At 43.6% G+C, this 18,942-nt stretch overlaps 1 protein-coding gene across 1 annotated transcript in view; it reads right to left on the minus strand.

The window, feature by feature from the left end:
* LOC115113402 (Kv channel-interacting protein 2-like) overlaps window positions 1-18,335 on the minus strand; it is a 107,040-nt gene extending 88,705 nt beyond the window's left edge. Inside the window, exon 1 of the mRNA XM_065012879.1 lies at window positions 18,110-18,335. Coding sequence (XP_064868951.1) covers window positions 18,110-18,197 — 88 coding nt within the window. The 5' untranslated portion in view covers window positions 18,198-18,335. The remainder of the gene's footprint in view (window positions 1-18,109) is intronic.
* Between the last annotated feature and the right edge of the window lie 607 nt (window positions 18,336-18,942).

The following is an 18,942-nucleotide window of genomic DNA, read 5'->3' on the forward strand; positions in this document are numbered from 1 at the left end:
GTGTGTGTGTGTGTGTGTGTGTGTGCGTGCGCATGTGTGCTTGTTTGTGTGTGTGTGTGTGTGTGTGATAGGGGAACAGATCTCCCTCCCCACCTGCTGTTTTCTCACCTTCAGTTCACTCCCTGTCTCCCTTGTGAGGTGCATAGTGAGACCCAAACGAGACACAGATGAGATGAGAAGAGACGAGACAAGACAACAGGAGACATGACTCTAACGCTCCATATCTAATAATAATACTGTCTTCGAAAGCCACGTCATCCTGAGAGCAACACATTGTTTACACGAACACAGACAGACAGACGGACGGACAAACATCACTCCAAAACACTCCTCCATGAGAATACATTCAGCGAGAGAGGGGGGGGGGACAGAGAAAGAGACAGAGAGTAACGGAAGACAGACGAATGTGTGCTGCCTGTGAGAGCGAGACATGACTCCTGACAAAACAAATGACAGAACCACAGCAGACATGGTGATGAACATGAAGTCTGAAAAGAGGGGCAGACTTGTTCATTATCACATGCAACGGAAAAGGTCTTAATGGGAGTTTCTTATTGGACAAGAAACGGTGGTTTCTTATTGGACAAGTTCAGGTTCACTCCTGGTTCTCTCCAGTTTTCTTCCGTTTGGTGCCTAATGAACACGCTGTTTATCTTTAAGCCCATCAGTGTTATGAGCTTTGAGACTAAATGAAAAGCTCTTTACAAACAATAAGTAAAGTTAAGCTGTGTCAATATGCCACTAACAGAATGTGTAAGGTCAGTGTGCAATATGTTTTTTTTATTTTTTATTTCACCTTTATTTAACCAGGTAAGCAAGTTGAGAACAAGTTCTCATTTACAATTGCGACCTGGCCAAGATAAAGCAAAGCAGTTCGACACATACAACGACACAGAGTTACACATGGAGTAAAACAAACATACAGTCAATAATACAGTAAAAAAAAAACAAGTCTATATACAATGTGAGCAAATTAGGTGAGAAGGGAGGTAAAGGCAAAAAAGGCCATGGTGGCAAAGTAAATACAATATAGCAAGTAAAACACTGGAATGGTAGTTTTGCAATGGAAGAATGTGCAAAGTAGAAATAAAAATAATGGGGTGCAAAGGAGCAAAATAAATAAATAAATTAAATACAGTTGGGAAAGAGGTAGTTGTTTGGGCTAAATTATAGGTGGGCTATGTACAGGTGCAGTAATCTGTAAGATGCTCTGACAGTTGGTGCTTAAAGCTAGTGAGGGAGATAAGTGTTTCCAATTTAAGAGATTTTTGTAGTTCGTTCCAGTCATTGGCAGCAGAGAACTGGAAGGAGAGGCGGCCAAAGAAAGAATTGGTTTTGGGGGTGACTAGAGAGATATACCTGCTGGAGCGTGTGCTACAGGTGGGAGATGCTATGGTGACCAGCGAGCTGAGATAAGGGGGACTTTACCTAGCAGGGTCTTGTAGATGACATGGAGCCAGTGGGTTTGGCGACGAGTATGAAGCGAGGGCCAGCCAACGAGAGCGTACAGGTCGCAATGGTGGGTAGTATATGGGGCTTTGGTGACAAAACGGATAGCACTGTGATAGACTGCATCCAATTTGTTGAGTAGGGTATTGGAGGCTATTTTGTAAATGACATCGCCAAAGTCGAGGATTGGTAGGATGGTCAATTTTACAAGGGTATGTTTGGCAGCATGAGTGAAGGATGCTTTGTTGCGAAATAGGAAGCCAATTCTAGATTTAACTTTGGATTGGAGATGTTTGATATGGGTCTGGAAGGAGAGTTTACAGTCTAACCAGACACCTAAGTATTTGTAGTTGTCCACGTATTCTAAGTCAGAGCCGTCCAGAGTAGTGATGTTGGACAGGCGGGTAGGTGCAGGTAGCGATCGGTTGAAGAGCATGCATTTAGTTTTACTTGTATTTAAGAGCAATTGGAGGCCACGGAAGGAGAGTTGTATGGCATTGATGTATGTATTATTATGTATGTGGCTATACGAGACATGTACATGTATATGACATGGGTAACCTGCAATGTATGTATTATGTTGAGTGTTTAATGTTATGTACAGTGTCTATTTTGATTGCAGTAGTATTGTAGTATTTTGTCTAAGACTATTTTCCTGTCCTGTCATACCCTGTCCTGTCCTAATCCATTATTATTTTATAATCATCGTTTTATATGACTCTGCAGTGCGATGCCTCTGCAGAATGGTGTGTTGTCAAGATACTGTATACAGACATATTTTGCTTTCGGAAAGTATACAGACCCCTTGACTTTTTCCACGTTTTGTTACGTTACAGCCTTATTCTAAAATGTATTAAATAAAAATGTCCCTCATTAATCTACACACAATACCCCATAATGACAAAGCGAAAACAGTTTATTTGACATTTTTCTGCAGCAATACGCCATCCCATTTGGTTTGCGCTTAGTGGGATTATCATTTGTTTTTCAACAGGACAAGGACCCAACACACCTCCAGGATGTGTAAGGGCTATTTGACCAAGAAGGAGAGTGATGGAGTGCTACATCAGATGACCTGGCCTGAATCAGTTGGACCGCAGAGTGAAGAAAAAGCAGCCAACAAGTGCTCACTATATGTGGGAACTCCTTCAAGACTTGTTGGAAAGCATTCCAGGTGAAGCTGGTTGAGAGAATGCCAAGCGTGTGCAAAGCTGTCATCAAGGCAAAGGGTGGCTACTTTGAAGAATCTAAAATCTAAAATATATTTGGATTTGTTTAACACTTTTTTAGTTACTACATGATTCCATATGTGTTATTTCATAGTTTTGATGTCTTCACTATTATTCTACAATGTAGAAAATAGTAAAAATAAAGAAAAACTCTGGAATGAGTAGGTGTTACCAAACTTTTGATTGGTACTGTATATCTCAGATATGTGGAATGAGGAATCATGCAGGTTATTTTCCTGGCATTTCTATCTGCAAGATTTGGTACATTACACATTTCTGACTGCAACCCTGGTCTCAGCACTCACTGGCATTCAAATCAACAATGTGAACATTTTCAGAGAGATTACAAATCTATTGAATATTCAGATGCATGTATGGGAGTTAAATAATGAAGTCATGAGTGACTTGATGTCTCTCTCTCTCTCTGTCTCTCTCAGCCGCTCTCCCTCATATAACTTCAACTCCCCCTCCCGCTCTCTCTCTGCAGTACTCAGTAGGGGACATAGTGAGAGTGTTTCAAGGTCATCTCTCTCCAAGGTCTCGTCTCGTCTCACTAGCTCACTGGAGTAGACAAGCAATTCCCACAGGGTAGTCACACACACATTTAGTGGCCCACACACACATGCATAAATTCAGGCGCACTTACCACACACACACACACACACACACACACACACACACACACACACACACACACACACACACACACACACACACACACACACACACACACACACGCGCGCGCGCAAGGGACGCAGGCACGCACACACACAAAGAATATGTTTGTGTAAGTGTGTGTGTGTTTCTTTGTTCTGAAGCTACTGCTTCTGCAGGCCACACGCACGCACATACACAGGTTAATCTTGGCTACTAACCCAAAGTTAATACAAAGTTAATGGAAAAGATAGACAGGGAACGAGGCAAGAATGTGTGTGAGTATGTGTGTGTGTGTGTGTGTACTTTATGTGAATAGAGAGATCCCTCCGGCATTTAATAGCTATAGTTAGACTAGATCTTTCACTGATTAGAAAACGTATGATTTATCAATATACTACAAAAAATGTCCATGACTTCATGAACTAGTCATTATGTTGAAACGTGAATGGAAATGATTTGTTATGTACAGCCTCTGTCAGTCTCTAGGGGTGTACACTTTGGCTGTCCCCATAGGAGGACCCTTTGTAGAAGCCTTTTGGTCATAGTAGAACCGTTCCACATGGAACCGAAAGGGGTTCTATGTGGAACCAAAAACGCGTTCTCCTAAGGGGACAGCCGAAGAACCCTTTTTTTGTAAGAGTGCAGTACACTGTATATAGAGACACTGTGGAATAGCTCCCCAAAAAAGCTTGGTGATACAGTATATGACAAACTTTTGTGTAAATGAAACCAGCAGGAGGTTGGTTTGCCCATACACACTATGCACAGCAGCTCCCAGTCACACAGTGCCAACAGCTGGTGGAACTTGAGGAGGGTGGCATCTATTCTCTCTCCTAAATGCCTCGTGAGTGTCAGTCACACAACTACAGGTGTGTGTATGTGCGCGTGTTTCCAAGCACATGCTCATAAATTCTCAATGGGAAAGTGGAGGGGGGGGTGAGTGATGTGTATGACAGATCTAAGACTGCATAGGCCATGGGAAATATAGAGAGGCAGGGACAGATGTTCATTAAGTCTACCTTGAAATGATCTCTCTCGCAAGCGCGCACACGAACCCACACACACACACACACACACATCTCTTTCGCTGTTATCCTTTCCTCCCCTCTCTCCTCTCCTTCCTTAACCATTCTCCTCCCCTTCCCTAACTATTCTCCTCTCCTTATGTACACTTTGTCTCTTTTCTCATCTCTTCCTCCCTGTCAGACTGCTGATAATAGGAATTTATTTTAAGTATGACTGTTTTTTTAGTGTGTGTGTGAGAGGTGTGTGTGTCAATGATGGATGAAGGTGATGTTTCACATAGGGATGTAATGATTCACCGATATGCATCTGTCCCAGGTTCAAATGTTTGCATCGGTCCGCAGGACCCCAAACCAATCCAAATGCAGGTTGCATGTATCAGGAAATGTATTCAAACGTTAAGAATCGGCAGTTCACAATTGTTTTTTTGCTCAAGGTACTTTCTTTCTACTTTCCAAAAATACCTCTCATCTTTTGTGACAACTGATGCGTCCTTACCTTCAGTGTCAAACTAAGCATGTAATTGTCTTGACAGTCATTGATCTACAAGTCATTTTGCATGTCGCCCAACAACAGGCAATATCAGTAGCCTAGTCAATCTGCACGCTGTGTGCAGCTTTGGGCACTGCCCAAGGAGAGGTAGGTCTATTTCTGATCTGGCACATCTGCAGGTCACTTTCAGCATTCAAATGTTTGTAAAATGGCTAGCGTGATATTAGGCGTTATTAGCTAAGTGACAATAAGTGCAATTAGCTAAATGCAAAAATCCCCCCCCCCCCCCCTCTAGATGCCCAGTTTCCCTTATGTTACCCAAGATGGTAACAATTTATTTGGAGATACCTTACCATGGACAACCCTTATCCTAACCCTAACCTTTAGCCTAAACCTTATTCTGAACCTTACCCTAACCCTAAGCGTAACCTTAGCAAGCAGTTGCTTATCAACAGATAGTTAGTTGCTTATTAATAGATCGTTTGTTGATATACTGAACAAAAATATAAATGCAGCATGCAACAATAAAGTTCATATGAACAAATTGGTCAATTTAAGTAAATTCATTAGGCCCTAATTTATGGATTTCATATGACTGGGATATGCAGATATGCATCCGTTGGTCACAGATACCTTAAGGAACCCGTCACGGTATTTCTGTGTATTCAAATTGCCATCGATAAAATTCAATTGTGGTCATTGACCGTAGCTTATGCCTGCCCATAACATAACACCACCGCCACCATGGGGCGCTCTGTGCACAACATTGACGTCAGCAAACCGCTCACCCCCGACAAGACGCCATACACGTGGTCTGCGGTTATGAGGCAAATTCTCTAAAACAATGTTGGGGGCGGCCAGCCAGGAGCTGCCAGAGCCGCCAGTCAGCCAGGAGCTGCCAGAGCCGTCTATCAGCCAGGACCTGCCAGAGCTGTCAGCCAGCCAGGAGCTGCCAGAGCCATCAGCCAGCCAGGAGCTGCCAGAGCCGTCAGCCAGCCAGGAGCTGCCAGAGCCGTCAGCCAGCCAGGAGCTGCCAGAGCCGTCAGTCAGCCAGGAGCTGCCAGAGCCGTCAGCCAGCCATTAGCTGCCAGAGTCATCAGCCAGTCCAGAGCTGCCCATCAGTCCGGAGCTGCCCCTCAGTCCAGAGCTGCCCCTCAGTCCGGAGCTGCCCCTCAGTTCGGAGCTGCCAGAGGCGCCTTTTCGTCCAGTGGCGCTCTCTACGATGATCTTCAGTCCGGGGCCCGCTGCGAGCGTCCCCGCTCCTGAGGCGCCACCTAAGTGGGCCAAGACTGAGGTAGAGCGGGGTCCACATCCCGCACCCGAGCCGCCGCCGTGAAAGAGGTCCACCCGGACCCTCCCCTTTAGATTTTTTTTTTTTGAGTCCGCACTACCTCAGTGGGGGGGTACTGTCACGCCCTGTATTCTTTGTTTTCTTTATATATTTTGGTTAGGTCAGTGTGTGACATGGGTAATGTATGTGTTTTTGTACTGTCTAGGGGTTTTGTAGGTTTATGGTGTTTACCATCTAGGTGTTTATGTATGTCTATGGTTGCCTAGATTGGTTCTCAATTAGAGGCAGCTGTTTATCGTTGTCTCTGATTGAGAACCATATTTAGGCAGCTATCTTCTTGGGGTATTTCGTGGTTTATTGTCTATGTGATGTTGCATGTTTGCACTCAGTTTTGATAGCGGTCACGTTCGTCTTGTTATTTTGTTTGTTTGTTTAGTGTACTTTGTGTTTTTTCGTCTTTCATTAAAAAGATGTATTCACATCACGCTGCGCTTTGGTCTCCTCACTACGACGATCGTAACAAGGTGTCTCAGGCTCCTATTCAATTCCTCCCGTGAGTGGAATGCAGGAGTGGGAGTCAGGGGTGGACATTCTGGATGCTTTTCTGCATATTGGTCACTGGCCTTATGGTGTGTGAAGTCAATGCTGTTTAACCTCTTTGGCTCAAGTTTCCTCCGAGTCCCTGCATTCCATTGTCACTGCTCATCTGTGCAGTCTATGGCAGTTATCCCACTGGACACATTCTGCATTCTGCACCTGCGATGGAATGTTTGTTACAATATAAACATTCAGAGAAAATCCCATTATTAACAACTGTGTGACTGAGGACAATGTGATCAACTTAATCAAAACACATGCAAGTTTCATCCTAAACTTGCCTTGCTATTCTTCCCAATGAGATGAGACCACTTGTACTTACCATACTTTAGGCATTACCCCCAACCACAAGGATTACAAACCTTATTCACCCAGAAAAACAATAACATCAAAGAAATACATGTGATGCTGACATGTTTAAATACATGTTATACCCTACTCACATGAACTCCATAAACCTACCATGTTTCACCAACATAACATTTGACATATAGCAGTTCTGTTGATTCACAAATACCTGTTAACATCACCAAGAAATCATGACATTCTCAAATCAGCTTTCATCCAACAAAACGTTTGAACTGTTATGTTAGACCGGGCTATTGTATCATTCTTGTGTCTAGATAAGGTAGTATTGTGCACTTTCACCTATAAAAGGAATGAAGAAAATGGAAATTACAAGACCAAGTGACGCAGAGATTGATCATAGATATCATCTGAGAACTCTATCATAACGTTAGCCTATGGATTATAGTAACTGTCACCACATGTAGGCTGCTTGAATGCTGCTTGTATGTTGTAATCGCTTATGTCAAGTAATGTTAGACTTAGAAATGCAAGTGGCTTTGCTTATGAGCCGACCTTCTACAAAATTGAGGCTGCATGACATTCCAAGGCCAGCGGTGCAAGCGCATCCAGCCGTCTCTACTTATCCGTTGTTGGGATACAAGTACCCAAGCCGAGTGGTAAGAGCTGCTTGGTTGGCTGGGCTGAACATAGGCCTTAAATAATACCAATCCTTTTCCCTCCTCCCGGTGAAGAATGTGAGCCATGTTTTGCTTTTGTTTATTTGTTAAGATGTGATAATGATGCAAGTTTTTTTTATTATTAGCTAGCCTCCGCTCTGAGGTCATTCGTTAGTGTTGACGGAAGTTGTGAAACGGAAACACAAAAACAATCGCGTTCGAATGGAACTGTGTCAAGTGGGCGGGGCCACATAAGGCTAATATGTAAGTTGATTTATACAGACAATTTGGAATTTTTAACACAGTAATGTAAATCTCTTCTACTTTGAGCCAAGAGAGACTGACATGCATACTGTTGACATTAGCCTGCAGTTTACATTGAAGGGCAAGACGTGCTACTCTGTTCTGGGCCAGCTGCAAGGTCCTTTGTTGCAGCACTTCGCCTGCAGGACTTGTTTGATCGACTGTGGTGTTTCCGGACCGGACCCATGAGCCACCAGTACCCAACCTCCAATCCTCACTCTGGCCCCCACTCCCATCACAAGACCCTCAAACTGGGATCCAACTCTACCCAACCCCCAGGCTTCGTTGCGGCCTCCTGCTGGGCCCTGATATTATCTATTATACAGTGTCTATCAGAGCGTCTCACACACAAACACACGCACACAGCGGAGTGTCTCCTCTATTCTTCCTGACGACAGAGACAGAGACACAGGGAGTCCCACTGTGTAGACATGGGGTTTGTTTTGAGTGATTTGTCCTTATGGAAATGAACATTTCTTCTCCTGTGGAGACTATTGACACACTCTTGGATAAAATTCTGCAGTCTGTTAGTCATTTCACACAAAATACACATGTATGTGTGCACAAACACACACAACAAGTGAGCATGTGCACACATACACACACAAACCACACCTCTGCAAGTACTCCCAACTCTTCAGGTGTCATGTCAGCCAGGATGTGGTTTATTCATGATCTATTATATGTTCACAGTTTAAATCCATTTAATAAAGAAGAGAATACGTGACGGAGAGACAGAAGCAGGAGAGATAGGCAGGAAGAGAAAGACAGGGGAGTAGAAAGGTGACATCATTACTATTATACTATTAGAATATAGACTTGAATTAAAGGTCAGAGAAGGATCTCTCTAACACACACACACGAGCAGAGGTGACATCATTAGACATATAAACTCTTGTAAAACTGCATAGAGGTTCAAAAAAGGGATAACTAAAATAGGTTTTTCTTTCTGTATGGGTTTACATTGGGTTCTGTATGGAATCAGTAATTGGACCATCTATTCACAATGCACCTGACCTTGCAGCTGTGCAAGTATTTACTGTACAATTAAGTAATGTGCAAGAAACAAGTAAGAAGCCGTTACAAAGCATGTGAAAACCTATCTTACCTTGTTAGTGAACCACTGATATACAATATATGTAGTGTGTGTGTGCGTGTGTGTGTAGATAAGTATAGCACCATGGGGGCTGTGAAATCAGAGGTCATTAATTAATAGTGTGTGTACTGTATTAACGTTCCCAGGACACTGAAGAAGGAACACTTTGTTTCCTTTAGCACCATGTCACTCTGACTAATTACTGCTACTGATCGCAAGAAGGAAACGAACGGGATTTTAAACTCCCTTTGCTGCTGTGTGCTGTGTGTTGCCTACCTCTTTTTCACTTCTCCGTATCCTCTATTCCTTCAATCACAACAGTAAGTGTGTGTGTGTGCGTGTGTGTGTCTGTGTGTGCATGCGGTCACAGCCGTACATGTGTGCAAGCCTTTATCTACGGTAAATGACTTAGAGACTAGGGCCGACTGATATCAATCTGAACATCATAAGAGACAAAAGACAAAGCTACAATCACAGAATAGCTCATTAGCCATCTGGCAAAACAAGAAGACAATACGTTACTCCGCTGGCATATATTCTACAAGCTCTCACAGTCTCACGTCAGAATTAGATGTTAACAGTTCCTTAAACGTCAAATTTCGAAGTTCTTCCAAACTTAACCTTAACTTAAGGTTATGTTTAGGCATTAACTTCAAACAAAAATATAAAAACAACTTTCTATCGCTGGATTCAAACATGCAACCTTTAGAATCAGAGGCAGATGCTTACGCCCATCTGCCATCCCTGTCCACAATGCCCTAGCAAAACCAAAACCTACAGTACTTGAAGGTAACAGCGCTCATCTCCCGACGTCCTCACACATGGATGGACGTCAAATATCAGAGGTGGTTCATTGAAATAGGCTCAGGTAATGAGTACCTTGCTTGAGACCTGAAAGACTCATGTCAGCTCCCTGAGCTAATGCCTATGTTATGAATCAGATATAGGCCTAGGACTGTCTGGATATTTGGTTTCTTATCATTCAGAGAATGACACAACCCAATGGGTATCTTATCAGACAAGACAATCAAAGGAGTCAGACAAAACAACACAAAACAAGAAACAGACAGACAGCCTAGAGGTACTGAGAGAAAGAGGAGAGAGCAGGGAGAGAAGGAGAGAGGAAGGGAGGGATAGTTTTGCCAAATAGTGTTTAATGCCTGTTAATTAGTCTAAGTAGAGATATAGTTTCACAATAATATAACAGAGCCCTAGGGCAGAAAGGAGAACACACACACACACACACACACCTCAAAACCCAGGTCTACGCTGTGAGAGTCAGTTTAATTATAGTTTTACCAGACAGACTTGATTATCACAGTTACAGTTCTCTCTCTACCTCCCTCCTTTCTCCCCCTCAGAAATAGTGGGAGGTAGAAAAACTCAAGTTTACTCACTCTACTAAAACAACTAGGTGAGATTTCTATGGGTTGCTCAAACTGTGGCATACCTTTTTTTTTACCCCTACAATTAACTTTTACAAAAGTAATGGTTTTGAACTCATTTGAACTCATTCTGTTATTGTATTAAACTCCTACAGGTTTTCATCGTTCCCCTCTAATCGTGGACTGGGGGTCAAAAGTATACACTTAGTGTACAAAACATTATGAACACCTGCTCTTTCCATGACATAGGGTGAATCCAGGTGAAAGCTATTGATGTCACTTATTAAACACAACTCAATCAATGTAGATGAAGGGGAGGAGAGAGGTTAAAGAATGATTTTTAAGCCTTGAGACAGTTGAGAAATGGATTGTGTATTTGTGTCTTTCAGAGGGTGAATGAGCAAGACAAAATATTTAAGTGCCTTTGAACCAGGTATGGTAGTAGTTGCCAGCTGCATCGGTTTGTGTAAAGACCTTCAACGCTGCTGGGTTCTTTAAACTCAACAGTTTCCTATGTGTATCAAGAATGGTTCACCACCCAAAGGACATCCAGCCAACTTGACACAACTGTGGAAAGCATTGGAGTCAACATGGGCCAAGATCCCTGTGGAACGCTTTCGACACCTTGTATAGTACATGCATCGACGAATTGAGGCTGTTTTGTACACTCAGTGTATATGTATAGTCAAAACGATGTGTATCCATCCAGTAAATGTTATCTATTGTTACAGTTGATTGACTATATATTGGCTGGGCCCCTTTACATGAGCCTGTCCTAAAATACCATGATGCTGAAATACAAACCACGATCGACATTGATGAAATACCTACATACTATTAGCTAGCTCCCATACAGAGAGGTCCACATTCCCCTCTATCTGTCTATTTCTTTACCTATGTCTCTCTATTTTCTCCATCCCCCTCTCCACCCCCTCTCTCTTTCTCGCTCTCCTCTTCCTGGAACAGACACGCAAGAACCGGTTGTCATAGAAACCTGGCTCTCTCGGTAAACGTACATTTAAGTACACACACACGCTGTATTTACTAAATACTTAATGGATCTGCTGAGGGGGTTATTATAAGACCACTGACTTACTGACTGGACTGACCGATGCACAGTATTTCTGATAGAAGCTCTGCTGCATGTGTGTGTGTGTATGTGTGTGTGCACTTTCTGAATATGAAAACACTCCTCTGCAAATGTCAAAGTCTAACGAGAGAAAGAAGAACAAGATAAATGAAAGAGTGAAAATGGAGGATGAAATATGTACCTTGACATAAGCTTAGGTCAAAGTGCATATTTACAATAACACACAGTAAGAACTCACTCCCCGTCTTCCTTTCCTCCTTTGGCTCTACTGGGATTTGGACATTTCATTCATCTACAGCTCAATGCATCGGAGAGAAGAAAAAACTAAGGAAGGAACTCATTGACCAGATACTCCTCCTTCTCCCTCCCTCTCTCTCTTCCCTCTGGTCCATACAAGAGCTTAGCATACATATGTATCATGCCTGCATGGTAGGGTCAGCGTTCCCTTCCTTCCTTGTAGGTTTAGAGTTCCCTTCCTTCTGGTAGGGTCAGGTTTAGAGTTCCCTGTCTTCCCAGTAGGCCAAGTCCTGACCCTCAAGTATGTCTTGTGTAAAAAACTAAGGAAGAAACTCATTGACCAGATACTCCTCTTCTCTTAGCATACATAGGATCTTAATTTGATCACTCTTTTGTTGCACACAGTAACCCACTGAACAGGTCATCTGGTATAATTTCATTGCTCAACAGTTTGTACACTATAAAAAATATATAAATTAGGAGCTTATTAAATATTACATCCCCAAAAATGTACATAAAAATACAGGTTTCTGTTTTTTTTTCAATACTTCAATACCTTACTTCATTTTTATATGCTCAAAAAGCATAACATTTGAAAATGTAAATTCAATTCAATATACTGCAAAATCTGAACAATTATTTTGGAGTTACAATGACAACAATGAAAATTGTGTTTAATTTACTTATAACATTTTCAATCAACTTGCCATGTTGCTCAGTTTTTAGAGGATTGTGGGTACTTTTACACAATGTTACAGTATATGTATGTCTATTTCTATACTAGTATTAAGCAGTTTGTTGTGCTATGAGGTGTAATAGACCATGATAAACTGATATCAAAACAGTTGGGCATATTGACCATCAAAGATGAGGTCACACTGCTCACTGGGCACTGTACCCGACGCATTTGTCGGAGGACATTTTTGTTGTCGACAGTAACACGAATGTCTGAAAGTTGTGCGTGCATTGAAATGTAAGTTGCAGGGGAGGGGGGGGGGGGGGGTATTTTGGTTTGTACATGCTGTGCAATAATAGGTAATTACCACTAATTACTTCATGCTACTTAGATAAGTTTCAGCCATATGTTCTACTGTATGTCTTTTACTATTATTTAATGTTAGAGTTGCCAATGCTGCTTTGCATATTGTTTATTGCATGTAGTATTATTCTGTACTGCCATAAGCACTATTATTGCATTGGTTGCACAAGTACTTTTTCAGAAGTGGTGGTTTAATTGTTGTATTGGTAAACAGTCAGTCAAGAGACATGCACACGCTACCACAGCATTTTCCATAGTGGCCACTTTTCACACCAAAGTACGTTAATCTCTAGGAGACAGAACGTGTCTCCTTCGTGAGCGGTATGTCGGATGCCTGGTCCCATGGTGTTTATACTTGCGTACTATTGTTTGTACAGATGAACATGGTACCTTCAGGCATTTGAAAATTACTCCCAAGGATGAACCAGACTTGTGGAGGTCTACAATTGTTTTTCTGAGGTCTTGATTTTCCCATGATGTCAAGCAAAGAGGCACTGAGTTTGAAGGTAGGCCTGGAAATACATCCACAGGTACACCACCAATTGACTCAAGTGACGTCAATTAGCCTATCAGAAACTTCTAAAGCAATGACATACTTTTTGGGGATTATCCAGGCTGTTTAAAGGCACAATCAACTTAGTGTACGTAAACTTCTGACCCACTAGAATTGTGATACAATGAATTATAAGTGAAATAATCTGTCTGTAAACAATTGTTGGAAAAATGACTTGTGTCATGCACAAAGTAGATGTCCTAACCGATTTCCCAAAACTATAGTTTGTTAACAAGAAATTTGTGGAGTGGTTGAAAAACTAGTTTTAATGAATGACTCCAACCTAAGTGTATGTAAACTTCCGACTACATTTGTATGTATATAGTGGGTGAGGGCATTCACAGCTGACTGCTTAGACTGGTGAGGGCATACCAGCCAACCGTTTTTACATGGCCCTTCTAGACGGATTTAGTTACCAACAGTTTTTTACATGGTCCATCATTTCTCTGGATTTAGCAACCAATAGTTCTAACATGGTCCTTCAATCTGGATGAGTTGTTTCCATGCCCCAGGATGCAGACGAGTTATCCTGCATCCCTAAGATGTATGAGACGACTGTCACCACCCACCTAAGCCCATACGAGGTCCTACTACACACCTCTCTCATCTAAGAGACCTGCTCCAGGCATCCTCAGTGGTCAGGGAGTAACCATGCCCTCACTAGTTGGGAGCTGATGAGGGAATATGAGTACCTGCGTCATGAGCAGCAAGAGATCAGGGGGCGTACTCTAGGACCACCCGGCCTGATTCACCGCTGAGGGAGCACTCTTACCACCCCCGCTACTCTAGGCCTTCCCAGCTATCATGGTACTCCCTGAGTCGGCCCGGCAACTCTCCTGAGAGACACTACTCCAGGCCCTCCGGGTGTTCGCCACCTCCACGGAACCGTTGGGACCCCAACTACATCCTGAGGTGGCCTAGCTATTCAACAGATCTTTGTCGCTCCAGGCCCCCCAGGCTGGAACCTACGTTGTATATGCCCTAGTGTCGGGAGCACCCTCTCCCCAGAGGCGGACGAGTTGCTCTCCTGACCGATGTCCCTCTAAGCCCCCCCGGCTGGAACCTACGTTGTATATGCCCTAGTGTCGGGAGCACCCTCTCCCCAGAGGCGGACGAGTTGCTCTCCTGACCGATGTCCCTCTAAGCCCCCCGGCTGGAACCTACGTTGTATATGCCCTAGTGTCTGGAAACCCGTTGTATATGCCCTAGTGTCGGGAGCACCCTCTCCCCAGAGGCGGACGAGTTGCTCTCCTGACCGATGTCCCTCTAAGCCCCCCAGGCTGGAACCTACGTTGTATATGCCCTAGTGTCGGGAGCACCCTCTCCCCAGAGGCGGACGAGTTGCTCTCCTGACCGATGTCCCTCTAAGCCCCCCAGGCTGGAACCTACGTTGTATATGCCCTAGTGTCGGGAGCACCCTCTCCCCAGAGGGGGACGAGTTGCTCTCCTGACCGATGTCCCTCTAAGCCCCCCCCGGCTGGAACCTACGTTGTATATGCCCTAGTGTCGGGAGCACCCTCTCCCCAGAGGCGGACGAGTTGCTCTCCTGACCGATGTCCCTCTAAGCCCCCCCCCGGCTGGAACCTACGTTGTATATGCCCTAGTGTCGGGAGCACCCTCTCCCCAGAGGCGGACGAGTTGCTCTCCTGACCGATGTCCCTCTAAGCCCCCCGGCCCCCGGCTGGAACCTCCCCCAGAGGCGGACGTTGTATATGCCCTAGTGTCGGGAGCACCCTCTCCCCAGAGGCGGACGAGTTGCTCTCCTGACCGATGTCCCTCTAAGCCCCCCCCAGGCTGGAACCTACGTTGTATATGCCACAGCCAGCTGCTGTTTTGGGGCCTGTTCTGGTTGCCGTTGCGGAGTCTTCCTCTCCTTCCAGTGGGAATACCCTGCTAGCAGAGGCAGACGCTCCGGTGCCCGAGGTTCGACTGTCTTCAACCCTGGAACCTTCAGACACAAATAGCCCTGCTCTCCCTCAGGAGCCACTCACTGCTCCTGGCCCAGAGCACAGCCCATGTTGAATTCGTTGCCCGCTCCTTGGAAGGAGCCACAGCCTGCAGCTACTGCAGAGACCAAGTACATTTACATTTACATTTAAGTCATTTAGCAGACGCTCTTATCCAGAGCGACTTACAAATTGGTACATGCCAGACATTGGGGCATCTCCAGTTACAGCCTGGTGGGACCTGCTGATCCCAGGCCTGGAGTCCCTGCTGGCCCCACCTGCTAGCACTGTGGTAGTTCCAGCCCTGAGGGTCTTGCTACCTCCAGATATTGCCTCAGGTGACCTGCCAGACATCACATTCCTGGTAGGGTCAGGTCAGAGTCCCCTTCCTTCCCGGAAGGGTCAGAGTTCCCTTCCTTCCCAGTAGGTTTACAATTCCTTTCTTTTCCGGTATGATTTGAGTTCCCTTCCCACCTGGTAGGGTTAGAGTTACAGTTTTGGGTCTACCTGGCAGGTGAAACGTGTCCAAGCTTTGAGTTTATTGCCACTCAAGTAGGTCCAGTGTATCATGCATGCATGGTAGGGTCAGAGCTCCCTTCATTCTGGTAGGGTCAAGTTTAGAGTTCCCTGCCTTCCCAGTAGGCCAAGTATGTCCTGACCCTCAAGTATGTCTTGTGTAAAAAACTAAGGAAGAAACTCATTAACCAGATACTCCTCCTTCTCTTGGCATACATATGAAGTATCTTCATTTGAACACTCTTTTGTTGCACACAGTAACCCACTGAACAGGTCATCTGGTATAATTTCATTGCTCAACAGTTTGTACACTGTACATTTTTTTTACCCAAGGCTTGGTAAATGTTATCCCCCAAAAAATGTACATAACAATGCAGTTTTCTGTTTTTACTTCAATATTTCGATACCTTACTTCTCTCTTTATATGTTCAAAAAGCATAACACCCGCTATAAGTATACAGCGGGAGAGAGCATTCACAGCCGACGCTCAGACGGGTGAGGGCATGCCAGCCAACCATTTTTACGTGGTCCTTCTAGCAGGATTTAGTGACCAACAGTTTTTTACATGGTCCGTCATTTCTCAGGATTTAGTGACCAATAGTTTTTTTTTTTTACAAATATTAAACAATATGACACGATCACTGAAAGTAACTAATGAAAAAGATTAAGTAAATCTAACCAATATGATAACAGTTTTGGAATTGATAAAATTATGTTGGATCTAAGCAATTCTTTAGATGTTGGACTTAGTTAAGTATATTATTACATAAAAATATCCCATGTTGGAAATTCTCAGAAACCTGCTGTAAATAGTTTATTAATTTTTTTCAAACTAGAACTAGCACAATATTTTTAGTGTAGAGGACAAATGTGTTTTGGTTCTGGAGAGCAACCCATTTGACTGCTGAAGAGAGAGATAGCAAAAATGATTGAAAGGGAAAGAGAGAAAAGAAGGAGAGAAAGAGGGAGAGAAAGAGGGATTCATGGAGAGTTCACTCAGTCCAATTTTCCTTACATTCTACATCCACAGCTCAATTACAGCTTATGGAGTCCTGACTGGTTAACAAAGTGTTAGCCTGTCAGACCTTTACAAAAAACAAAGACAAAACAAATGTGGAAAAAAACAAACATTGTTTACATTTACTTTGTTTACAAACATTGGAGTAAAACAAGCTTACATGTTGGGTTCTGATGGGGTACGACAGTTGAACTAAGCTCATGAGACATTTATACGTTATATTCTACAAGAATCAATAGGTACATATCATTAATTTACAAGTCCAAAAATAGACGTAGCAACTACGGATTGCCACTTTAACTGGCAGTGACCTTCATACAGCAGCAGAACTAGAGTGTGATCCAATAACCTGCCCCCCAAAAATGTTTTCTGTCCACTGTTCCACGAATGTCCCACAAAATCGTTCCCATGTCCCGCATTTGGGATTTTTAGATGCGGTCACCATAAGTTCACCGGTGTAAACATTGCTACTGCAACATGTCAAAACCATCTTTTCACATGTGGAGAGAATAACATTATTTCAACCCCACATGTGAGTCTGCAAATTTGATTTTCACATGAATGTTTTTCACATGTGATCTTGTAATTACATATGAAACTGCTAATTTGACTTTCACTTTCAAATGTGCAATTGCAAGTTCACATGTGAAATACAAATATGTTATTCTCCTTACATGTGAAAAGCTGGTGTTAATATGTGAACTCTACATTTAATACATGGGAAAATATGGTTTCAAGTGTGAAATTGAAGCTCAGCATGTGAAAACAGCTATTTCACATGTGAAAACATTACGTGAAACTGAGATTTTCAAATGTGAAACTGCTAATTTGACATGTGCTTTTTGTAAGGGCAGCCACAGAGTACAATGTCTCACACACACACAGACACACAGACACACACACACACACACACTATAGAAGACCACACAGAACCAAGAGATATAAAATATCAGATACCATCAGTACCACATAGCTTAAACACTCCAACTCCTAGACCTAGAATGACAAAGCTGGAACCACATAGATAGATCCATAGGGCTAGATCACTCCAGCTCCTAGACCCAAACAATCGTATATTGGAGCAACAACCAGGAGCAGCTCCAGACCCAGAGCTCTGCTCCCACCTTACCTGTGGAGGTGAGCCCGGTGCAGGGGTCTGGATTAGAAGTATAGGGGGTTTAGGAGCTGGAGGTAAGGGATGTTACAGTGGAGTGACTGCCTACCTTTCTCGAGTGTCCCTGTGAGGAAGCGGTAGAAAAATCGAAAGACTTTGGTCAGCTGTCGCTTGCATCTCTTCCTGCAATGGCTCATCTTGACTCTGTAGTGGCTAACGATAGTCACAATTGTTGGGGTAAACGCGAGTGTTGGGGGGTATCGACTAGGCAGAAAACAAGTGAAAAGAGGAAAGGAAGTAAAGGGGACGTAAAGTGTAGCTGCTTGCTGCTCCTTTCTCGCTCGCTCTCTCTCTCTCTCTCGCTCTCTCCTCCTCTCTCTCCGTTTATTCGTGGCTCCACCTGTAGGACTCCGGCTGTCAATCAACAACAGTGTTCTGTCTCCTCCCCTTTATCCTTTGAGAATCCCCTAACTCAACCTGATTGGCTGGGAGAGTGGTAGAAAATTCCGGACCAACTGACTTGTAAAATACAACTACTATTGAGTGACAGGTTGTTTTCCTCTCCTATTTTCTCTCCTCTCCTCTTTCTCTTTTCTTCTCTTCTCTTTCTCTTGTTCCACCAGTTACTATTTATTTTTTCCTTCTCGTCTTTCTCCTGTTGTTTGTTGCTGCTTTCAAAGAGACAAACACTGCCTGGGAGGTTTGTTTTGGTGCGAGCCAGCAGGAGAGTAAGTGTGCCTGTTGTGTTTGTGTGTGTGTATTTGTGCATAAGTAATGCGACGGGGAGAAGCAAAGCAAAGCAAACACGGCATTTAGCACCACGCACCACTCTCCTCTCCTCCTCTTGCCTATTTCTCTCCTGCTCTCTCTCTCGCTCTCTTTCTATCTGTCTTATTCATCTCCTCTCTTCTTCTCTCCCATCTTAATTTGAGCCAGTTTGCT

Source organism: Oncorhynchus nerka, linkage group LG28 (genome assembly GCF_034236695.1).
Source record: "Oncorhynchus nerka isolate Pitt River linkage group LG28, Oner_Uvic_2.0, whole genome shotgun sequence".
Taxonomy (NCBI): Eukaryota; Metazoa; Chordata; class Actinopteri; order Salmoniformes; family Salmonidae; genus Oncorhynchus; species Oncorhynchus nerka.